The sequence below is a fragment of the Microcaecilia unicolor genome, chromosome 12 (genome assembly GCF_901765095.1).
Source record: "Microcaecilia unicolor chromosome 12, aMicUni1.1, whole genome shotgun sequence".
Classification (NCBI taxonomy): Eukaryota; Metazoa; Chordata; class Amphibia; order Gymnophiona; family Siphonopidae; genus Microcaecilia; species Microcaecilia unicolor.
In genome coordinates this window covers 22,596,523-22,616,322 of record NC_044042.1, presented here as the reverse complement: position 1 = coordinate 22,616,322, position 19,800 = coordinate 22,596,523, and the positions used below count along the sequence as shown (strand labels likewise).

Below are 19,800 nucleotides of genomic sequence, written 5' to 3'. Positions count from 1 at the left end.
ACAGACCTAGAAAGGGATCTGGGAGTCATCGTTGACAAGACGTTGAAAACTTCTGCTCAGTGTGCTGCGGTGGCCAAAAAAGCGCACAGAATGTTGAGTACAATTAGGAAAGGGATGGAAAACAAACACGAGGATGTTATAATGCCGTTATAATGCGACCGCACCTTGAATATTGTGTCCAAGTCTGGTCACCGCATGTCAAAAAAGATATAAAGGAACTGGAGAAGGTGCAGAAAAGGGTGACGAAAATGATAAAAGGGATGGGACGACTTCCCTATGAGGAAAAGCTGAGAAGGTTAGGGCTCTTCAACTTGGAGAAAAGGCGGCTGAGGGGTGATATGATAGAAGTCTACAAAATAATGAGCGGAGTAGAGCGGACAGATGTGAAGCGTTTGTTTACACTTTCAAACAATAATAGAACCAGGGGACACAAGATAAAGCTAGAATATGGTAGATTTAAAACAAATAGGAGAAAGTTTTTCTTTACTCAGTGTGTAGTTGGACTCTGGAACTCGTTGCCGGAGAATGTGGTGGCAGCGGCTGGCCTTACGGAGTTTAAGGGGGGTTTGGACAGATTCCTGAAGGAAAAGTCCATTGAACATTATTAATTTTTTTTTTTTTTGGGGGGGGGGGGGTGCCAGGTTCTTGAAGCCTGGATTGGCCGATGTCAGAGACAGGATGCTCGGCTTGATGGATCCTTGGTCTTTTCCCAGTATGGCAGTGCTTATGTGCTTATGGTTTTGATTCAATGACTCCTCTGCTGTCTAAGGTACATTGTCTCCCACTCATATACCTCGTACAATTTAAAGTTCTTCTCCTTGTTGAAAAAACTCTTCAGCACAGCAAGCTCCCATACTTGGCTTTACTAATTATTCCGCATACTCCCTCATGTGCCTTGAGATCACTAGACGCTAACAGATTAGTTCTACCATCCCCCAAGAGAGCCCTCTATGAATCTACACATCATTCTGCATTCTCTTTTCTTGGCACCTTTTCCCTGGAACATGGTGCCTGCAGATATCGGATCTGAACTTTCCCTGTCCAGATTTAAAACAAAACTCAAAACTCATTTTTTTTCCATAAGGCCTTTGGCTTTGTCCCAAATTAAACACTAGCCCTTTGGGCAAAAGCAGAGACACAGTATTCTCAGGGGTCCTTTTACAAAGGCACGCTGAAAAATGGCATGCGGTAGTGTAGGCGCGGGTTTTGGGCGGGCGCCGATCCATTTTTTAGGACGCCTGTAAAAAAGGCCTTTTTTTTTGCTGAAAATGGATGTGTGGCAAAATCAAAATTGCTGCGTGTCCATTTTGGTTCTGAGACCTTACCGCCAGCCATTGACCTAGCGATAAAGGATCCGGGTGGTAATGACCTACGCGCATCAAATACCACTTGGCAGATGTCCGTTACCTGCGCCCGAAAATAAAAAAATGAAATTACTACAAGAGCCGCATGGTAGTCAAGCGGTAACTCCATTTTGACGCATGTTGGATGCATGTAGACGCTTACGCGGCTTAGTAAAAGGGCCCCTCAATCTTGCCCCACCTCCTCCCCTCATTCTCCCCCCGCCCCCACTCCTTGTCTATGTGTGAATGCTTCTTTACTATCCTAATAGGGTTCCTTTCTGTTTTAGACTTTTTACTGTACATTGCTTTGATCTTTTTTAAGGAAAGGTGATACATCAATACTGTAATAAACATAAACATGGTGAGACATGAGAAAAAAAATGTTTAATAATGGGGTGGGGTCTTTTTTGTAATTTGCATATTAAATTTACAGGTTGATATTAAAAGTGATTTAACCAGCCAGAAACACATCTCCCGCCTGGTTAAACCCTTTTGAATATCAACCCCTTAGGCTGTAGCCTAAAAAGAAACCAAGACTCCTGGAGCTACCTGACTTCCTTCCAGGTCTTCCCTGTGTGGCATTCCCAAAGAAAATGAACCACACTGCATGCACAGCCGATTCACCGCATTATGGCCCATCCAATCTCTCCTCCTCAGCTGCATAGTAGAAAAAAAAATTCCTTCTTGATTCCAAAGCTGGTGACTAGAAATTTTCCCACATGTGTTAGGGGGTTAATTTATTGAACTTTCCTAGACAGAGTGAAGGCAGTTATTAGGACAGTTTTCAAAGGAATTTGCCCAGGTAACTTAATACCTGGGTAAATTTCTCAGGCTACATACAGTGGGGGAAATAAGTATTTGATCCCTTGCTGATTTTGTAAGTTTGCCCACTGACAAAGACATGAGCAGCCCATAATTGAAGGGTAGGTTATTGGTAACAGTGAGAGATAGCACATCACAAATTAAATCCGGAAAATCACATTGTGGAAAGTATATGAATTTATTTGCATTCTGCAGAGGGAAATAAGTATTTGATCCCCCACCAACCAGTAAGAGATCTGGCCCCTACAGACCAGGTAGATGCTCCAAATCAACTCGTTACCTGCATGACAGACAGCTGTCGGCAATGGTCACCTGTATGAAAGACACCTGTCCACAGACTCAGTGAATCAGTCAGACTCTAACCTCTACAAAATGGCCAAGAGCAAGGAGCTGTCTAAGGATGTCAGGGACAAGATCATACACCTGCACAAGGCTGGAATGGGCTACAAAACCATCAGTAAGACGCTGGGCGAGAAGGAGACAACTGTTGGTGCCATAGTAAGAAAATGGAAGAAGTACAAAATGACTGTCAATCGACAAAGATCTGGGGCTCCACGCAAAATCTCACCTCGTGGGGTATCCTTGATCATGAGGAAGGTTAGAAATCAGCCTACAACTACAAGGGGGGAACTTGTCAATGATCTCAAGGCAGCTGGGACCACTGTCACCACGAAAACCATTGGTAACACATTACGACATAACGGATTGCAATCCTGCAGTGCCCGCAAGGTCCCCCTGCTCCGGAAGGCACATGTGACGGCCCGTCTGAAGTTTGCCAGTGAACACCTGGATGATGCCGAGAGTGATTGGGAGAAGGTGCTGTGGTCAGATGAGACAAAAATTGAGCTCTTTGGCATGAACTCAACTCGCCGTGTTTGGAGGAAGAGAAATGCTGCCTATGACCCAAAGAACACCGTCCCCACTGTCAAGCATGGAGGTGGAAATGTTATGTTTTGGGGGTGTTTCTCTGCTAAGGGCACAGGACTACTTCACCGCATCAATGGGAGAATGGATGGGGCCATGTACCGTACAATTCTGAGTGACAACCTCCTTCCCTCCGCCAGGGCCTTAAAAATGGGTCGTGGCTGGGTCTTCCAGCACGACAATGACCCAAAACATACAGCCAAGGCAACAAAGGAGTGGCTCAGGAAGAAGCACATTAGGGTCATGGAGTGGCCTAGCCAGTCACTAGACCTTAATCCCATTGAAAACTTATGGAGGGAGCTGAAGCTGCGAGTTGCCAAGCGACAGCCCAGAACTCTTAATGATTTAGAGATGATCTGCAAAGAGGAGTGGACCAAAATTCCTCCTGACATGTGTGCAAACCTCATCATCAACTACAGAAGACGTCTGACCGCTGTGCTTGCCAACAAGGGTTTTGCCACCAAGTATTAGGTCTTGTTTGCCAGAGGGATTAAATACTTATTTCCCTCTGCAGAATGCAAATAAATTCATATACTTTCCACAATGTGATTTTCCGGATTTAATTTGTGATGTGCTATCTCTCACTGTTACCAATAACCTACCCTTCAATTATGGGCTGCTCATGTCTTTGTCAGTGGGCAAACTTACAAAATCAGCAAGGGATCAAATACTTATTTCCACCACTGTATATAGCTGTTAGTAGTCGCTAGTGGACATGTGGTTAGGAAGGTGAGCAAGGGTTTCATTGATCAGTTAAAGGGATGCAGGGACCAAAAAGGGTTAAGAACTTCTACCCTAACCTCTCAAACCCTAATTTCTCTACTGCCACTCAGAAGAAGAAAGAAACGGTGAGCTGCAGCAGTGGTTTTAACTCTTCTTTATTGACATCCAAGAAAATAGTTCAGCTTCTTTATTGATGTCCAAGAAAGCAATCCAACATGGCCGCCATGTTAATCCACTAGTGCAGACCTCTGTTTCTTTCCTCCTGGACAGTTATGTGGGTTGGATGTACATCTATTTCCATCCACCAATTCCATTCAGAAGACAGAAACCCAAATCTCATTGGTTCTTGCCTCTTCCTTGCCTGCAAATGTGTTTGATGGTGTTTTCTTGCCTCCTCTTCCCCAGACACAATTTGCTGGGATAGATTTCTGGTGATATTGTGGATCCGTATTTTCTGCTCATGCCTCAGCCAGATGCCTCCTGCATTAATGCAGTATGGTCCAATGGTACTGGGTCTTCTCAACTCACATCGCCAAGCTGCCGAACTGGGCTATAGGAACTGATATGGATCACCCCCTTTCCCATTGCTCCTCTATCAAGAAGCATACATGTCTCCAGGAGAGGTAAGTGCTAGAGTTGCCACCTCACTTAGGTCAACCCAAACAGGTTGATCTAGTCCGGTTTTACCCTACTGTAATCCCGTCCGGGTGATATGGAACTGATTTGTATATCAGAGTCTCGATTCGCTCCCCTAGGGTCACCACCTGACCTTTGTGAGCCCAAAAGGTCAATTCAGGGAGGTGTAGTTCCGATTGCTATTAGAAAAGTAGGGACTGTATCTGCCTGCATACAATGGGCAAAACCAAGACTGGAACAGCTTCTCGGGATTGATCTGGGTGAGGTAGTGACCCCAAACATGAGAAGTCAATGGAAGGAATGGTCAAATAAAAAAAACTGAAATATTACTTAAAAGGTGAACATCATTCTATAACCGAGGGGGTCTTTTACTAAAGATGGGCCCTGTTGCAGGTAACTCAAGCTAATCTTTAGTAAAAGATCCCCTGAATTTTTTTTTCTGTGATGTGGATGAATTGTACAGCAGGTATCTCAGTTTCAGCTTACTTTTTAACTGGTGGTTTTTGCCATTTTTGTTTCATAGTTGCTAGATTCCAATACAGTGATACCTCGGTTTTCGTTGATAATCCGTCCGAAAACAATCAATGAAAACCGAAACAGATGAAAACTGAGGCAATTATTTCCAGATGAATCAATGTAAATCCAATGAGCAGGGGAACGCGTGGGTCACCCTTTGTTTTCACAAAATTAGCAGCGAAAGCCGAGGCAACCAACGAAATCCGAGACAAATTTTTCACTGAAAAAATCAACCATAACCGAAGTCAACGAAAACCGAGGTTTCACTGTATTAACATTATAAACCTTTTCTGAGCACAGGGGTGAGCCATTGCTGTTTTAAGGGAAGCTTCTGTTCAGAGGTTGGTGGCTTTAGCAATCCTGCCCCCCCACCTAAAAAAAAAAAAAAGCCCGTAGACCAGGGCTTTAAAAAACCTTAAAGAAGAATCCAAGGTTTCCAAGAGGCCTACAGCAAAGTCAGTCAGAGGATAGTAGACTTTAAACGATAGATAGATACTCACATATTCTAATCATGGCTATTTTTGAATAGGGAGGATATTTTTTGTCTGTGTTTGCCCATATTTTTTTTTATTACATTTGTACCCCTGCATGTACCACTCATGGCAGGCTCAATGCAGCTTACATATTGTATACAGGTACTTATTTGTACCTGGGGCAATGGAGGGTTAAGCGACTTACCCAGAGTCACAAGGAGCTGCCTGTGCCTGAGGTGGGAATCAAACTCTCAGTTCCTCAGGACCAAAGTCCACCACCCTAACCACTAGGCCATTCCTCCACTGTTGCTACTATTTGAGATTCTACATGGAATGTTGCTATTCCACTAGTAACATTCCATGTAGAAGTCGGCCCTTGCAGATCACCAATGTGGCCGCGCAGGCTTCTGCTTCTGTGAGTCTGACGTCCTGCACGTACGTGCAGGACGTCAGACTCACAGAAACAGAAGCCTGCGCAGCCTTCTACATGGAATGTTGCTAGTGGAATAGCAACATTCCATGTAGAATCTCCAATAGTAGCAACATTCCAAGTAGAATCTCCAATAGTATCTATTTTATTGTTGTTACATTTGTACCCTGTGCTTTCCCACTCATGGCAGGCTCAATGCGGCTTACATGGGGCAATGGAGGGTTAAGTGACTTGCCCAGAGTCACAAGGAGCTGCCTGTGCCTGAAGTGGGAATCAAACTCAGTTCCTCAGGACCAAAGTCCACCACCCTAACCACTAGGCCACTCCTCCACTGTTGCTACTATTTGAGATTCTACATGGAATGTTGCTATTCCACTAGAAGTGGGCCCTTGCAGATCACCAATGTGGCCGTGCAGGCTTCTGCTTCTGTGAGTCTGACGTCCTGCACGTACGTGCAGGACGTCAGACTCACAGAAACAGAAGCCTGCGCAGCCTTCTACATGGAATGTTGCTAGTGGAATAGCAACATTCCATGTAGAATCTCCAATAGTAGCAACATTCCATGTAGAATCTCCAATAGTATCTATTTTATTTTTTGTTACATTTGTACCCCGCGCTTTCCCACTCATGGCAGGCTCAATGCGGCTTACATGGGGCAATGGAGGGTTAAGTGACTTGCCCAGAGTCACAAGGAGCTCCCTGTGCCTGAAGTGGGAATCAAACTCAGTTCCTCAGGACCAAAGTCCACCACCCTAACCACTAGGCCACTCCTCCACTGTTGCTACTATTTGAGATTCTACATGGAATGTTGCTATTCCACTAGAAGTGGGCCCTTGCAGATCACCAATGTGGCCGTGCAGGCTTCTGCTTCTGTGAGTCTGACGTCCTGCACGTACGTGCAGGACGTCAGACTCACAGAAACAGAAGCCTGCGCAGCCTTCTACATGGAATGTTGCTAGTGGAATAGCAACATTCCATGTAGAATCTCCAATAGTAGCAACATTCCATGTAGAATCTCCAATAGTATCTATTTTATTTTTGTTACATTTGTACCCTGCGCTTTCCCACTCATGGCAGGCTCAATGCGGCTTACATGGGGCAATGGAGGGTTAAGTGACTTGCCCAGAGTCACAAGGAGCTGCCTGTGCCTGAAGTGGGAATCAAACTCAGTTCCTCAGGACCAAAGTCCACCACCCTAACCACTAGGCCACTCCTCCACTGTTGCTACTATTTGAGATTCTACATGGAATGTTGCTATTCCACTAGAAGTGGGCCCTTGCAGATCACCAATGTGGCCGCGCAGGCTTCTGCTTCTGTGAATCTGACGTACGTGCAGGATGTCAGACTCACAGAAACAGAAGCCTGCGCAGCCTTCTACATGGAATGTTGCTAGTGGAATAGCAACATTCCATGTAGAATCTCCAATAGTAGCAACATTCCATGTAGAATCTCCAATAGTATCTATTTTATTTTTGTTACATTTGTACCCCACGCTTTCCCACTCATGGCAGGCTCAATGCGGCTTACATGGGGCAATGGAGGGTTAAGTGACTTGCCCAGAGTCACAAGGAGCTGCCTGTGCCTGCAGTGGGAATCCAACTCAGTTCCTCAGGACCAAAGTCCACCACCCTAACCACTAGGCCATTCCTCCACATATTACCTGTTCGCAATTGTTTTCTGCTTCCAACCACCACATTGATATTTTGGAATATAATCCCATTTTTGCTTGTTCGTGTCTTTGGAATGGGGAGGCACCCACCAGGCAGATCAATACCAAATCCTAGGATCTGACTATAGTTGAAACCAATGGCATAGAAGAGGGTCCTAGAGCACTAAATTATAGCATTGATTCAATGTGTTCCATTTGAATTTGGTAGGATTACGTTTTATTTAAATGTGTGTTTATTGCATGTTCTGTTTTGTTTTATGGAAACACTGGTGTTTGATGTTAAACAATTATATTTTTTGTTATTTTTCATTTGTTTTGTTATTTTTTTAGCTTGATTGCTGTTCTTTATGCTTTATTATATGGAAACAATTGTATTTGATTTCTGTGGACTGCTCCAAGCATGACTAATGATGAACAGTTAATAAATGTAAATAAATGTATAAATAGCTTCCATAATGCTTGTTACTTACCATCTCTGGCACTGCAGGTTTAGGTCTGTCAATCTTCTTAACGCTCACCCCTCTTAGGTTCCAGAGAAATTGCATTACCCATCTACTATGCAAATGCTTCAGCAGCATATATGGCAAGCACTGATGGGTATTCTGCATCAGTTTAAAGGGTGAACCTGTTCATTAATTCTTCTGAGAGCAGGTGATCATATCAGATTGATGATTGGTTTGCACAATGTTATTTATGACATCACAGTCGACATGGATCATTCGGCTCCGTTTTGTGCATGGCATAACTTGTGCCTGTCTCACTCCTTCGGCTGAGTGAAGTGCATGGTGTAACCTCTTGAGTTTTACCAACAATGTGCCAGTTGGAGCAGTACTTGCCAATTATACCTCTGAGATGTTTCATGGTGCACAAAATATACAGGGGCCAATATTCAGACCCCTGGGGTTAGACCGGATAACTCCTGCGGTCGGCAGGAAGCCTGGATATTCAATGCCGGGCTGTTTCTGGTGACCGGCATTAAATATCCTTGGGGTATTTGGCCAGTTTAAGGCTAACTGGCTAAGCTGATGTTCAGCGCTAGCCGGTTATCTTTAAATCGGCCAAAGATATCCCTCATTTTCATGTGGTCAAATATGGCTGCTAAACTGGCTTTAAAAATCGTCGGATAGCTGGTTATATTGGGCAATATAACTGGCTATCTGCTAGCCGCTAACTGGCAATATTCTGCGGAAGATAGCCGGTTATCCCTACGGAATATCACCAGATAGCCAACTATGTACCATTTAACTGGTCAGGTGCTGTGGAGGAGTGGAGGAGTAGCCTAGTGGTTAGTGCAGTGGACTTTGATCTTGGGGAACTGAGTTCAATTCCCACTGCAGCTCCTTGTGACTCTGGGCAAGTCACTTAACCCTCCATTGCCCCTGGTACAAAATAAGTACCTGAATATATGCAAAAACCTCAGAAAGGCAGTATATCAAGTCCCATTTTCCTTTCCTTCCTTCCTTCATTTTTGAATATCGGAGGGATATGATTAAGCGACATTGTGCCATGTTTTCGCTGATAAACCAAGCAACCAATCAGGAAACTGCTACAGTCTGGATAGAACATTGAGGGCTATTTTACTAAGGCATGTACAACGCGCGTCAATTTGGAACTACCGTCCGGTTACCACATGCCTCGGGCGGTAATTCCATTTTTTACGCGCGTCCGACACGCGTGGTGGAAAATATTTTTTTATTTTCTACTACGTGGTGCTAACTAGCTGGTAATCTGCAGTGTATGCATGGTGTCAGTTACTGCCCGGTTAACGCATGAGACCTTACCACTCTGTGAATGGGTGCAGTAAGGTCTCAGGCCCAAAATGGACGCGCAACAATTTTTATTTTGCCGCACATCTGTTTTAAGCCCCCCCCCCCCGCCCCAAAAGGCCTTTTTTGCAGGCATGCTAAAAAAATGGGCCTGTGGATGTCCAATACACGTGCCTACAACAGCCATTTTTCGGCGCACCTTAGTAAAAGGACCCCATAGAAAAGATGTCTGTATTACACACTTTCTGGTTGATCGTGATTATTGGTCATTGAAAAGCAAACAAGCCTCAAAACTTTGGAGTCTTGCGTTTGTTTTCATTGGGTTTTAACTCATCATTATAAGTAGACTGTAAGCTGGAGACACAGTTATGCTGTGTTGTGCTATATCCCACTCATACCCACTCACCTTTCTCCTTGGCAGGAGAGGTTCCAACGTGTCCCTGACCCTGGACATGAGCTCCCTGGGAAATGTGGAGCCCATCCTGTCCGTTTCTACCCCCCGGGAAATCACCCTGCACTTTCTGAGGACGTCAAGCCATGTTCTGTCCAAGGAGAAGCTGCAAGAACGAGCCAAGAACCTGAAGGCCCTGGAGGAGGAATTTTCTGTAAAGCAATTTCCTGTTTCATAGTATTATAGCATTTCTCTTGAGCTGGCCTTTCTGCTGCCTCTACAAACCAAGTGTCCCCTAAACTAGTGCTTCTCAGCTCTCTCCTGGATGCATAACCTAGCCAGTCAGGTTTTCAGGATTATCACATAGAAGATGCAAAAGAGAGTGTTGCATACAATTTGGTCTCTAACCTATAAAAAATGTATCTCATGTATATTCCAGGGACGTAGCCAGACCTCAATGGGAGAGGGGGCCAGAGCCCAAGGTGGGGGCACATTTTGGCCCGCCTCCCTGCTGCTGCCCTCCCGCCGCCGCTTCTGCCCCCCCTCCCCCCGCTGCCGCTGCTGCTCCCCTCCACCACCGCTGGACGGTACCTTGGCTGGCGGGGGTCCCCAACCCCCGTCAGCTAAGGCATTTGTCCCACGCTGGTCTTACATTGCCTGGCGCCCTGTCCTGTTTTCAGTGCTGTGCATGCTCATTTCAATGAAACTTAAAATGAGCTTGCACGGCGCTGAAAACAGGACAGAGCACCAGGCAACGTAAGACCAACGCGGGACAAACGCCAACCAAACCGGGGGCCCAAGAACCAATTTGGGGGGGGGGGGTCCAGGCCCCCATAGCTATGCCACTGATTCATTGCTGTAACACCCAGCTGATTGGGTGTACCTCAAGGAGAGGGTTGAGAAGCACTGTGCTAAACACATACACGAACACACATGACTTTTCTGTTGATTTGGCCCTTCCTGTTTCCACTTCAAACCACACACACACACACGCACGTTTTCAATTGAGCTAGTCCTTCCTGCTCCTACTGTAAATCATCAACAGCAATAAAGAGAGAAACAAATTCAGAGAGTAGGTGCAAAAAAAAAAACTTTCAAAAACTCTATAAATTTCAAAATATCTTAAAAGAAAAATCTTTAAATAAGAAGGAAATGACATCATAACAGTTGTTAATACGGTCTTAGAACCTCTTAAATTGTACAGCTGTTTCAAGTTCGAGAACTTAATTAAGAGCACTAATCATTGGTCATTCCTCCGCCTCCTAACCAAAAATATTCTTTATTATAAACAATAATTTCAGAGTTTCATATCAAAAGAAGTATGTGTATAGCCCAAGGTGCAAAAAACACAAAAGTCCTAGAAGGTACATATCTCAACAGACAATCCAACGCTGAAACACATATCATCACCCAATGCTCACAAACATTCAAATGTTTCGGCAATAAGCCCGCTTCCAGAGTTGATGTATACCATCCTAGAAGTTGAATCTGAATCCTCTATTCTTTACCCCATTTCAGCTATGATGGCTACTAGTTACATCTTCAGAGCCAGGAAGGCAGAATCTGATCATGATTCAGTCTGATTTCACTTTACTTCTTGTCTCACCAAGCAGCTACTAGGAATTGCCTTTCTTACACAGTAGCACTTGCTGGAAGAATTTCTCAGGCCTATCATAAAATTAAGTTACGAAAACATACTCTCACTGAATAGAGCAGAGCCCATTGATAAGGAATTGACACTAGCAAGAGCTCCTTGATGAGAAATTAGTGGCACTCCATCATTGTTCCTGCTCCTTTCCATTTGATCCTCATCAGCAAGGTATCATGCGTGGTGCCTACTCTACTTTCTCCTTCTCTACCAACTATCCAGGACCTGCTTTGCAAGGCCTTTAGCCTTACTCCATTTTAGCCAGCTCTCATCAAGCAGTAACCATCCATAGTTTTCCCATGTCCTCCCACACCCCTTAAGTGAATGCCAAGAGCTGTATTCTTTTCTTGCAGCCAAGATTGAAGGACACAGCCAAGCTCTGCAGTACCGAGAGGCAGCCACAAGGTGTCAGCATGATGACAGCAGTCTTTTCTTTCCACAGTAACATAACATAGTAACATAGTAGATGATGGCAGAAAAAGACCTGCACGGTCCATCCAGTCTGCCCAACTAGATAAACTCATATGTGCTACTTTTTGTGTATACCTTACTTTGATTTGTATCTGCCATTTTCAGGGCACAGACCGTAGAAGTCTGCCCAGCACTAGCCCCGCCTCCCAACCACCAGCCCCATCTCCCACCACCGGCTCTGCCACCCAATCTCGGTTAAGCTTCTGAGGATCCAGACCTTGATGTTGAAACTAAGTTTCCCCCTCTACAGCCATAATATTCATTAATTCATTATTTAAAATAGTTGCATCCTGCCTGTCAACTACAGTTCTAGGTAGGACACAATAAACATAGTAAATACAGAGCCACAATATTTGACAATTCAGCCCTCAGTGGTGAGCGTTTTGTTCACCACCGATAATGTTATTCCTGAATATTCAAAGCTGGGACCTAAGCAGGCTTCAGCTTTGAATATCTGGTTATTTTTAAGCTGCCACTTAAATCGATATTCGTCACTTAAGTGGCCATGGGTTACCACATAAAAGTAGGACAGACTTTTATGTGGTCCCATTTATGCAGTAAACCTGAGCGACAGGCCACTTACCCCCGGATTCTATATAGCACGCCTAAAGTTCTGCGCCCAAATCAGTGTGAATTATATAATAATGTGCGTAATTTAACAAGCTTCAGTGGCGATCCTAGGTCGGCTGCCACCCGGGGCGGATCGCTGATGTGCACCCCCTCCCCCCCCCCCCGGGTGCAGCAAGACCCCCCCCCTAGCGCAGTGACACCCCCCAGCACATCAACCCCCCCCCCCCCCCCCCCCCCCCCCCCCCGGTGCATTGTTGGCTGCTCGGAGCAGCCGCGCGGCTCTCGGGTCCGCTGCCTCCCTGCTCCCTCTGCCCCAGAACAGGAAGTAGCCTGTTCCAGGGCAGAGGGAGCAGGGAAACAGCAGAGCCGACAGGTGTGTGGCTGCTCTCTGCACCCCTCCAGCGGGATGCACCCGGGGCGGATCGCCCCCACCACCCCGCCCTTCCTACGCCGCTGACAAGCTTAACAAGCTAGTGAACACTAATAACAGCACTTAACAAGCAATAATGAGCACTAGTTAGCACTGATTAGAATTTAGCTGCACAGCTGTCTAAGCGTATTCTATAATGATGTGTGCCAAACTTTTAATGTGCACGGGCAAAGAGTGGCGTGGTTATGGGATTGGGAAATGGGTGTTTTGTAGGCACTCTGAAATTTCCGCATCTAGTTATAGAATATGTCCCAGTGCGTCTAAAGCTTGATGATTTCTTTTTCTTTGTGAGGGTTTTTTTTGTATGTTTGGTTGGTTGGTTGTTTTTTGTTTTTGTTTTTTGCATGTCAGGTAACTGAGGCTAGAGAGTGGAGATAACATTTTATAATAAAAGAACCTGAAAGACAAGAGCTCATGATAGGAATACGGAAAGGTTAGAAATGTGAGAAAATACTGCTTCACTGAGAGGGAGTTTGCAGTGCCTGGAATAGCCAATCAATGAAGACGACAGAATTTAAGCATGCTTTGAAAAAAATGCACAGGATGGTACTATGGGCAAGAAGAGAGATGACTAGGAGATTTGAGTACATCTACGATGTCGCAGGTGGATGGATTGGGTTAGCCAGTAGAGGTCCTAATTTGGCAACAACTAGCATGTTACTGTGTGTACACACCCTCCTCTAGCAGGCTTTTGCATGGTGCTTCTGATGCTAGAATGGTCTTTGTGCTATACCACGTAGGATGTTGGCCTTTCGTTTCTTGCTGTATAATGGCTGTCTTCTTCTCTGACAGAGAATTCCCCCCAATTATGTGAATCCAGAAGAAATTGATATTCCAGGACGAGCCTCAAAGGACAGATATAAAACCATTTTACCAAGTAAGGATGCTTCTACCTAACACCAAGGGTGGGTTTCAGACTCAATCAAACAAAACTGCACACCCAACCTGCTCTTCTTAAGGGAAGCCCGATCCAGTTCTGCCTTATAGTTGCAACTATTTGGAGAACATTTAGTATTTGTTATTATTGGGAAACCGTTTTTGACATTAGAAAGTAGGCTGTTTATAGTATGCAAAGCAGCCAAACCAAGACGTACAGAAGGAAACTGATCAAGGATAAATCACATATCATTCATCCATTCCAATCTTGCCATCACAGTAACTGCACAGTAAGGGAGCAGTTACTGTGATGGCAAGATTGGAATGGATGAATGATATGTGATTTTAATGAAGCACAAGCACGAGCACAATATACCCCAAGGGAAGTGAAATAACTGTGTGAATATATGTGTATATCGCATTGTGGGTTGGTTTATGTAAGATATGTGGGAGAAGTGAGATCAGGGTGTCATGAACTAACATATACCTCCTTTAGGTTCAAACAAATGTTGCATTGTATGTTCTATTATCTATGTATCGGATGGTAATATGGAATGCACCATAATGGAAGCCTAACAGTATTTAATGTGAGTAGTTCACGACCTTTACATATTTATTATAAATATATGCGTACACTGGTGATAAAGATCTACTTGGGCTCAGCTGTATGTACATACACAAATATTAGGAGGTGGAACATCGTATGTGCAATGATGGTTCCATTGTGACACCACCACATATTCCTCTTGGGGATATAATGGGTGTAAGCGGGATGGTCGGAGCACATTTAAAACACTTTATAATATTTATAGCATTTTAAAGTGCATATATAAAAAAAGATAAATTATTTTGAACCCAAGTTTATTATAGTGAGTAAAATATATGTGAACCACTTTGGTTGTACCACAGAAAGGATTTTCAGGATATGCATAATGAATATACATGAGACACCTCATTTGTATGCAGTCTATCTCCTACATATTCATTACGGATATCCTGAAAACCCAACTGATTGGGTGTGTCCCAAGGGCTGGGTTGAGAGCCACTGGCTTAAGTGGAGCTGACAACTTATAGAATAGGGGTTCTCTCAACTCAGTCTTTGGGACACAATCTGGTTTCAGCACTCAGACAGTCTTAACAACTTTAATATCTAATTTTAGGAGAGAAATTAGTAGAGGCAGAAAAATTTGTATCCTACAATTTGATATGTCCAGTGCCTTTGGCGTGGTAGACCATGATATGTTAGTGAGAATACTTGACAACATGGGAATATGTAGCAGAGTACTTCAATGGTTCAAAGTTAAGAGCATATCAATTGAAATTCACAGGTTTCATCTCCCCTTATCTTGCACCTGTTTCATGATCTCAAGGTGATGCCAGACGTGAGCAAATTTTAGGGTGTCGACTTTTGAAGGCATTAAACAAACCAGCTTCTTCCTGTTTGCTTTTGAACTGTAGACTGGCATCATCATGCTCTCCAGTCTCCACTCATGGGTGCTAAACTTTTGAGTCTTGTCCTAAGTGACACAACTGTGTAATTATGACTAACGAAGAAACACATGAAGCTAATACCTCTCTCTGTGTATTCTAAAGATCCCCAGACCCGCGTGTGCCTCAGCAGAGCTGAAAGCCAAGATGACAGCAATTACATCAATGCAAACTACATCAGGGTATGTTACAGGTGAACACTTCTCAAAGAAAAACCACACGGAGTGTGGAGGTGCACTTGTTCCCCACAGGACAAAAGGGAGAAAACAGAGAAGGGGTGGGGAAAATAGGCTCTATTCAAACAATGGGGGAGACGTACGGATTAGTTAAAACAATGATATTTATTGTGAATAGGTGACTCAACACAGTCGTGTTTCGGCGCCGTAGCGCCTTCCTCAGGAGTCTTCCGGAAGTGTTTCAGTCTTTAAGGTGATTGGCACACTGGGAAAAAAACACTAAGGAATACACAATCCTTTCTTCCAAAGGAGTATTCAGTGATTAGATGGATAACACTCAGGAAGATAATAGCATAAAGGAATGCACAGTTCCTCCTTAAGAGCGAGCGAGTGGCGATGCAAAAATCTCGAGAATATTTGCACGTCCAAAAACTGTGCATTCCTTTATGCTATTATCTTCCTGAGTGTGGATTGTGTATTCCTTAGTGTTTTTTTCCCAGTGTGCCAATCACCTTAAAGACTGAAACACTTCCGGAAGACTCCTGAGGAAGGCGCTACGGCGCCGAAACACGACTGTGTTGAGTCACCTTTTCACAATAAATATCATTGTTTTAACTAATCCATACGTCTCCCCCATTGTTTGAATAGAGCCTATTTTCCCCACCCCTTCTCTGTTTTCTCCGCAGGTGAACACTTCTGCCATATATCCAAAACCCCCTTCTCCTAGCCAGCAACTAGTTATTTTTTTGTTACATTTGTACCCCGCACTTTCCCACTCATGGCAGGCTCAATGCGGCTTACATGGGGCAATGGAGGGTTAAGTGACTTGCCCAAAGTCACAAGGAGCTGACTGTGCAGGGAATCGAACTCAGTTCCTCAGTTCCCCAGGACCAAAGTCCACCACCCTAACCACTAGGCCACTCCTCCATACCAGAATAAAAGATACAATTAGTAATTACATAAGAACATGGGTAACATTGGACTAATATGCTACTATGAGCTGCATTCTTAATTTAAAGGGGACAATCGGATACCATAGTGACCTCAGAGTCCCCAAAGTAAAACTGCACACAAGAAAAAAAAATCCTGCAACAAAATAAAAAGTTGAAAATTGCAAAATTATAAATATAATGCAGTTCTGTGGAGGAAGTGACATGAAGGATCAGAACTGCAGGATTTTAGTTGTTTCCTGGGTGAGAGATGTCATTTATTCTCAGTCTGCACCAGAAGTGCAGATTCAAGAGATAAACTCATATATGGGAGCAAGAGTCCGAGGGCCCCTTTTACCAAGCTGCGGCAGAAGGGGGCTGGCGCTGGTGTTGGCACCTGTTTTACATGAGTGCCGAGGCCCCCTTTTACCGCAGCTGGTAAAAGGGAAGTCTCGCTTTCTGACAGGAAATGGCCATGCGGCAAGTAAAGCACTTGCCGCTTGGCCATTTTGGGGATGAGCCCTTACTGCCACCCATTGAGGTGGCAGTAAGGGCTCCCATATTAACCCGGCTGTAACCGGGCAGCACATGGCACTGCCCGATTACTGCTGGGTACACTCCGGCGCTACAAAAATAAATACATTTTTGTAGTGCCAGAAATGACAGCCGGCACACTAGGAATGGGAAGTACTGCTGGGCTACTGCGGTAGCCCGGCGGTACTTCCTGTATAGCAAGCGGTAAGCCTGCGTTGGGCTTACCGTTGCTGAGTAAAAGGAGCCCTGAATGATTTAGGATTTAATCCCCGTGAGAACAATGAACCTAATTAAATGCGATACAGTCAGCAAAATAAATAAATAAAACAGAAGGGGGCCCCCCAACCCTGAGTCTCCCATCTTTGTTTCTCAGGTGTTCAGGTTGGGTTCTTTAGCAGAGATTGGCAGCACCGGTGGTAAGGAGGCGGGGCTAGTGGTTGGGAGGCAGGGCTAGTGCTGGTCAGACTTCTACGGTCTGTGCCCTGAAAATGGCAGATACAAATCAAGGTCAGGTATGCACAAAAAGTAGCACATATGAGTTTATCTTGTTGGACAGACTGGATCGACCGTGCAGGTCTTTTTCTGCCGTCACTTACTATGTTACCACGTTACATTAAGGGCCCTGTTTACTAAGGTGTGCTAGCATTTTTAGCATGTGCTAAAATTAGCTCACACTAAATGCTAGAGACGCCCATATATTCCTATGGTTGTCTCTAGCGTTAGCATGTGCTCATTTTTAGCACGCCTATAGCACAGCTTAGTAAACAGGTCCCTAAAGTGCTAACACATGCATAATGAGGGAAAAAGGCTTACCGCAAAATGCATTAAAGTGCTTTGCAGTAGTTTGCCTGTCAGTGTGCGCTAACCCACACGTTAGCTATTTTAAAAAAGTATTTTTGAGAGGACGTGTCATGGGTGGGGAACGGGTGCGAAAGATAACTTTTTAACATGGAGTTAACACAGGACCACTTAATACCTCCCAGGTTGACGGCAGTAAGCGCTCTCGCCTTAATTAACCCGCACTAATGACAACAGCACGTGACCAGCAATAAAAAATATATTTTAAAATGGCCTGAAAAGCGTCACATTGAATTTGAGCTTAGTGAGCGGGAAAGGGCCCCTGTGTTTGTTAGGAACAGGTTAGTAGGTCGTCCATCAGCATTCAGGTCTTAGAGCTGTAAAATTGCCTTTACTTGTCTTATCATTGGCGATTTTCCTTTTAAAAAAAAAAGTATTGGTTCAGGGACTCCAGATCTTTCAGTAAAGGAAAATCTGGATTTCCTTAAGAGAGTCAATAGGGACATCAGAACTACAAGTCCTGGGGTACCATGGAGTAAACAAAAGACAGAGAATCATGGAGGGGCATTTTCGAAAGGGACGTCCAAGCTGTGATTTGGACGTCCTTGCAAAACGGCGAAATCCAAAATTTGGATGTCCCTAGATTTGAACGTCCCTAGACATGGACGTTTCTGACTTTCAGTGATTTTTGAAACCAAAGATGTCCATGTCAAAAATGTTCAAATGCAAGCCATTTGGACGTGGGAGGAGCCAGCATTTGTAGTGCACTGGTCCCCTGACATGCCAGGACACCAACCGGGCACTCTAGGGGGCACTGCAGTGGACTTCACAAATTGCTCCCAGGTGCATAGCTCCGTTACCTTGTGTGCTGAGCCCCCCAAAACCCACTACCCACTACTGTACACCACTACCATAGCCCTTACAGGTGAAGGGGGGCACCTACATGTGGGTACAGTGGGTTTCTGGTGGGTTTTGGAGGGCTCACATTTACCACCACAAGTGTAACAGGTAGGGGGGGATGGGCCTGGGTCCACCTGCCTGACATGCACTGCACCCACTAAAACTGCTCCAGGAACCCACTGTCATATCCCCTACCTCAACGCAAGCGGCATCATCTTGCTGCGCAGGGTCCCGTCGACACGCACACTTGACTGGCACAGCCCTGAGCCATGTGTGTGTAGTTCTTCTCTGGCTGCAGGCTCCTTGATTGCTTTGCTTCCATTCACCTGGCTCTGCTCTCTCTCTGCCTGGCTTCTAGGCTCCTTGATTGCTTTGCTTCCACGCACCTGAGTCATCTCTCTCTCTGCCTGGCTTCCCTTGCTTCTCTCCTATTGGTCTTCTGGTTCCTCCTTCCCCTGCTCTTGTCCTATGGCTGTGCTCCTTCTCCCTGCTGGTTCCTGCTGATGTCAGACACCAGCACTTTATCAGCTGAGCTCTTCCTGGACTTCATGCTTCGGCTTCTACTTTGGTAGGTGTTACTTGCTCTGTAGTTTGCTTCTTATCTACTTGTTCCTCGTTGCTGACTTTGCCTGTACCTGAATTACTCTCTTGCCTGCTGCCTGGATTACTCTCTTGCCTGCTGCCTGCCTACTGACTTTGCCTGTACCTGGATTACTCTCTTGACCTGCTGCCTGTCTACTGACTTTACCTGTGCCTGGATTACTCTCTTGCCTGTTATTTGTCTATTGACATTGCCTGTACCTGGATCACTCTCTTGCCTGCTGCCTGCCTGTCCGATACGTTCACCACCCCGTTTCCAGCTCCGTCTTGTAAGTCCTGCAGGCCGCCCGCACCTAAGGGTTCAACCTCAGGGGAACGGCAATCAGCGCAGGTGAAACCCGGGGTTGTCCAGCTGCCAAGCAGAACCTTGTCCGAGTACCGGGCTCAGCAGCGCTCTACTTGTTACAAGAACTCACAAGTCTGACACCTGCATACTGCTGTCATGGAACTGGGTATGATATTTGAGGCTGGCATAGAGGCTGGAAAAATATTTAAAAAACATTTTTTGAGGGTAGGAGGGGGTTAGTGACCACTGGGGGGAGTAAGGGGAGGTCATCCCCGATTCCCTCCGGTAGTCATCTGGTCAGTTCAGGCACCTTTTCGTGGCTTGGTCGTAAGAAAAAAGGACCAAGTAAAGTCGTCCAAGTACTCGTCAGGGATGCCCTTTTTTTTTCAATTATGGGTCGA

General features: G+C 45.1%; 1 protein-coding gene across 2 annotated transcripts in view; it reads left to right on the top strand.

Moving 5' to 3' along the window:
- The window catches only part of PTPN7 (protein tyrosine phosphatase non-receptor type 7), a 63,511-nt gene that overhangs the window by 26,110 nt on the left and 17,601 nt on the right, over positions 1-19,800 (top strand). For both annotated transcript variants that reach the window (XM_030221875.1, XM_030221874.1), the window contains exons 3-6: positions 4,218-4,435; positions 9,724-9,907; positions 13,605-13,689; positions 15,282-15,358. In XM_030221875.1, coding sequence (XP_030077735.1) covers positions 4,308-4,435; positions 9,724-9,907; positions 13,605-13,689; positions 15,282-15,358 — 474 coding nt within the window. In that variant the 5' untranslated portion in view covers positions 4,218-4,307. The remainder of the gene's footprint in view (positions 1-4,217; positions 4,436-9,723; positions 9,908-13,604; positions 13,690-15,281; positions 15,359-19,800) is intronic.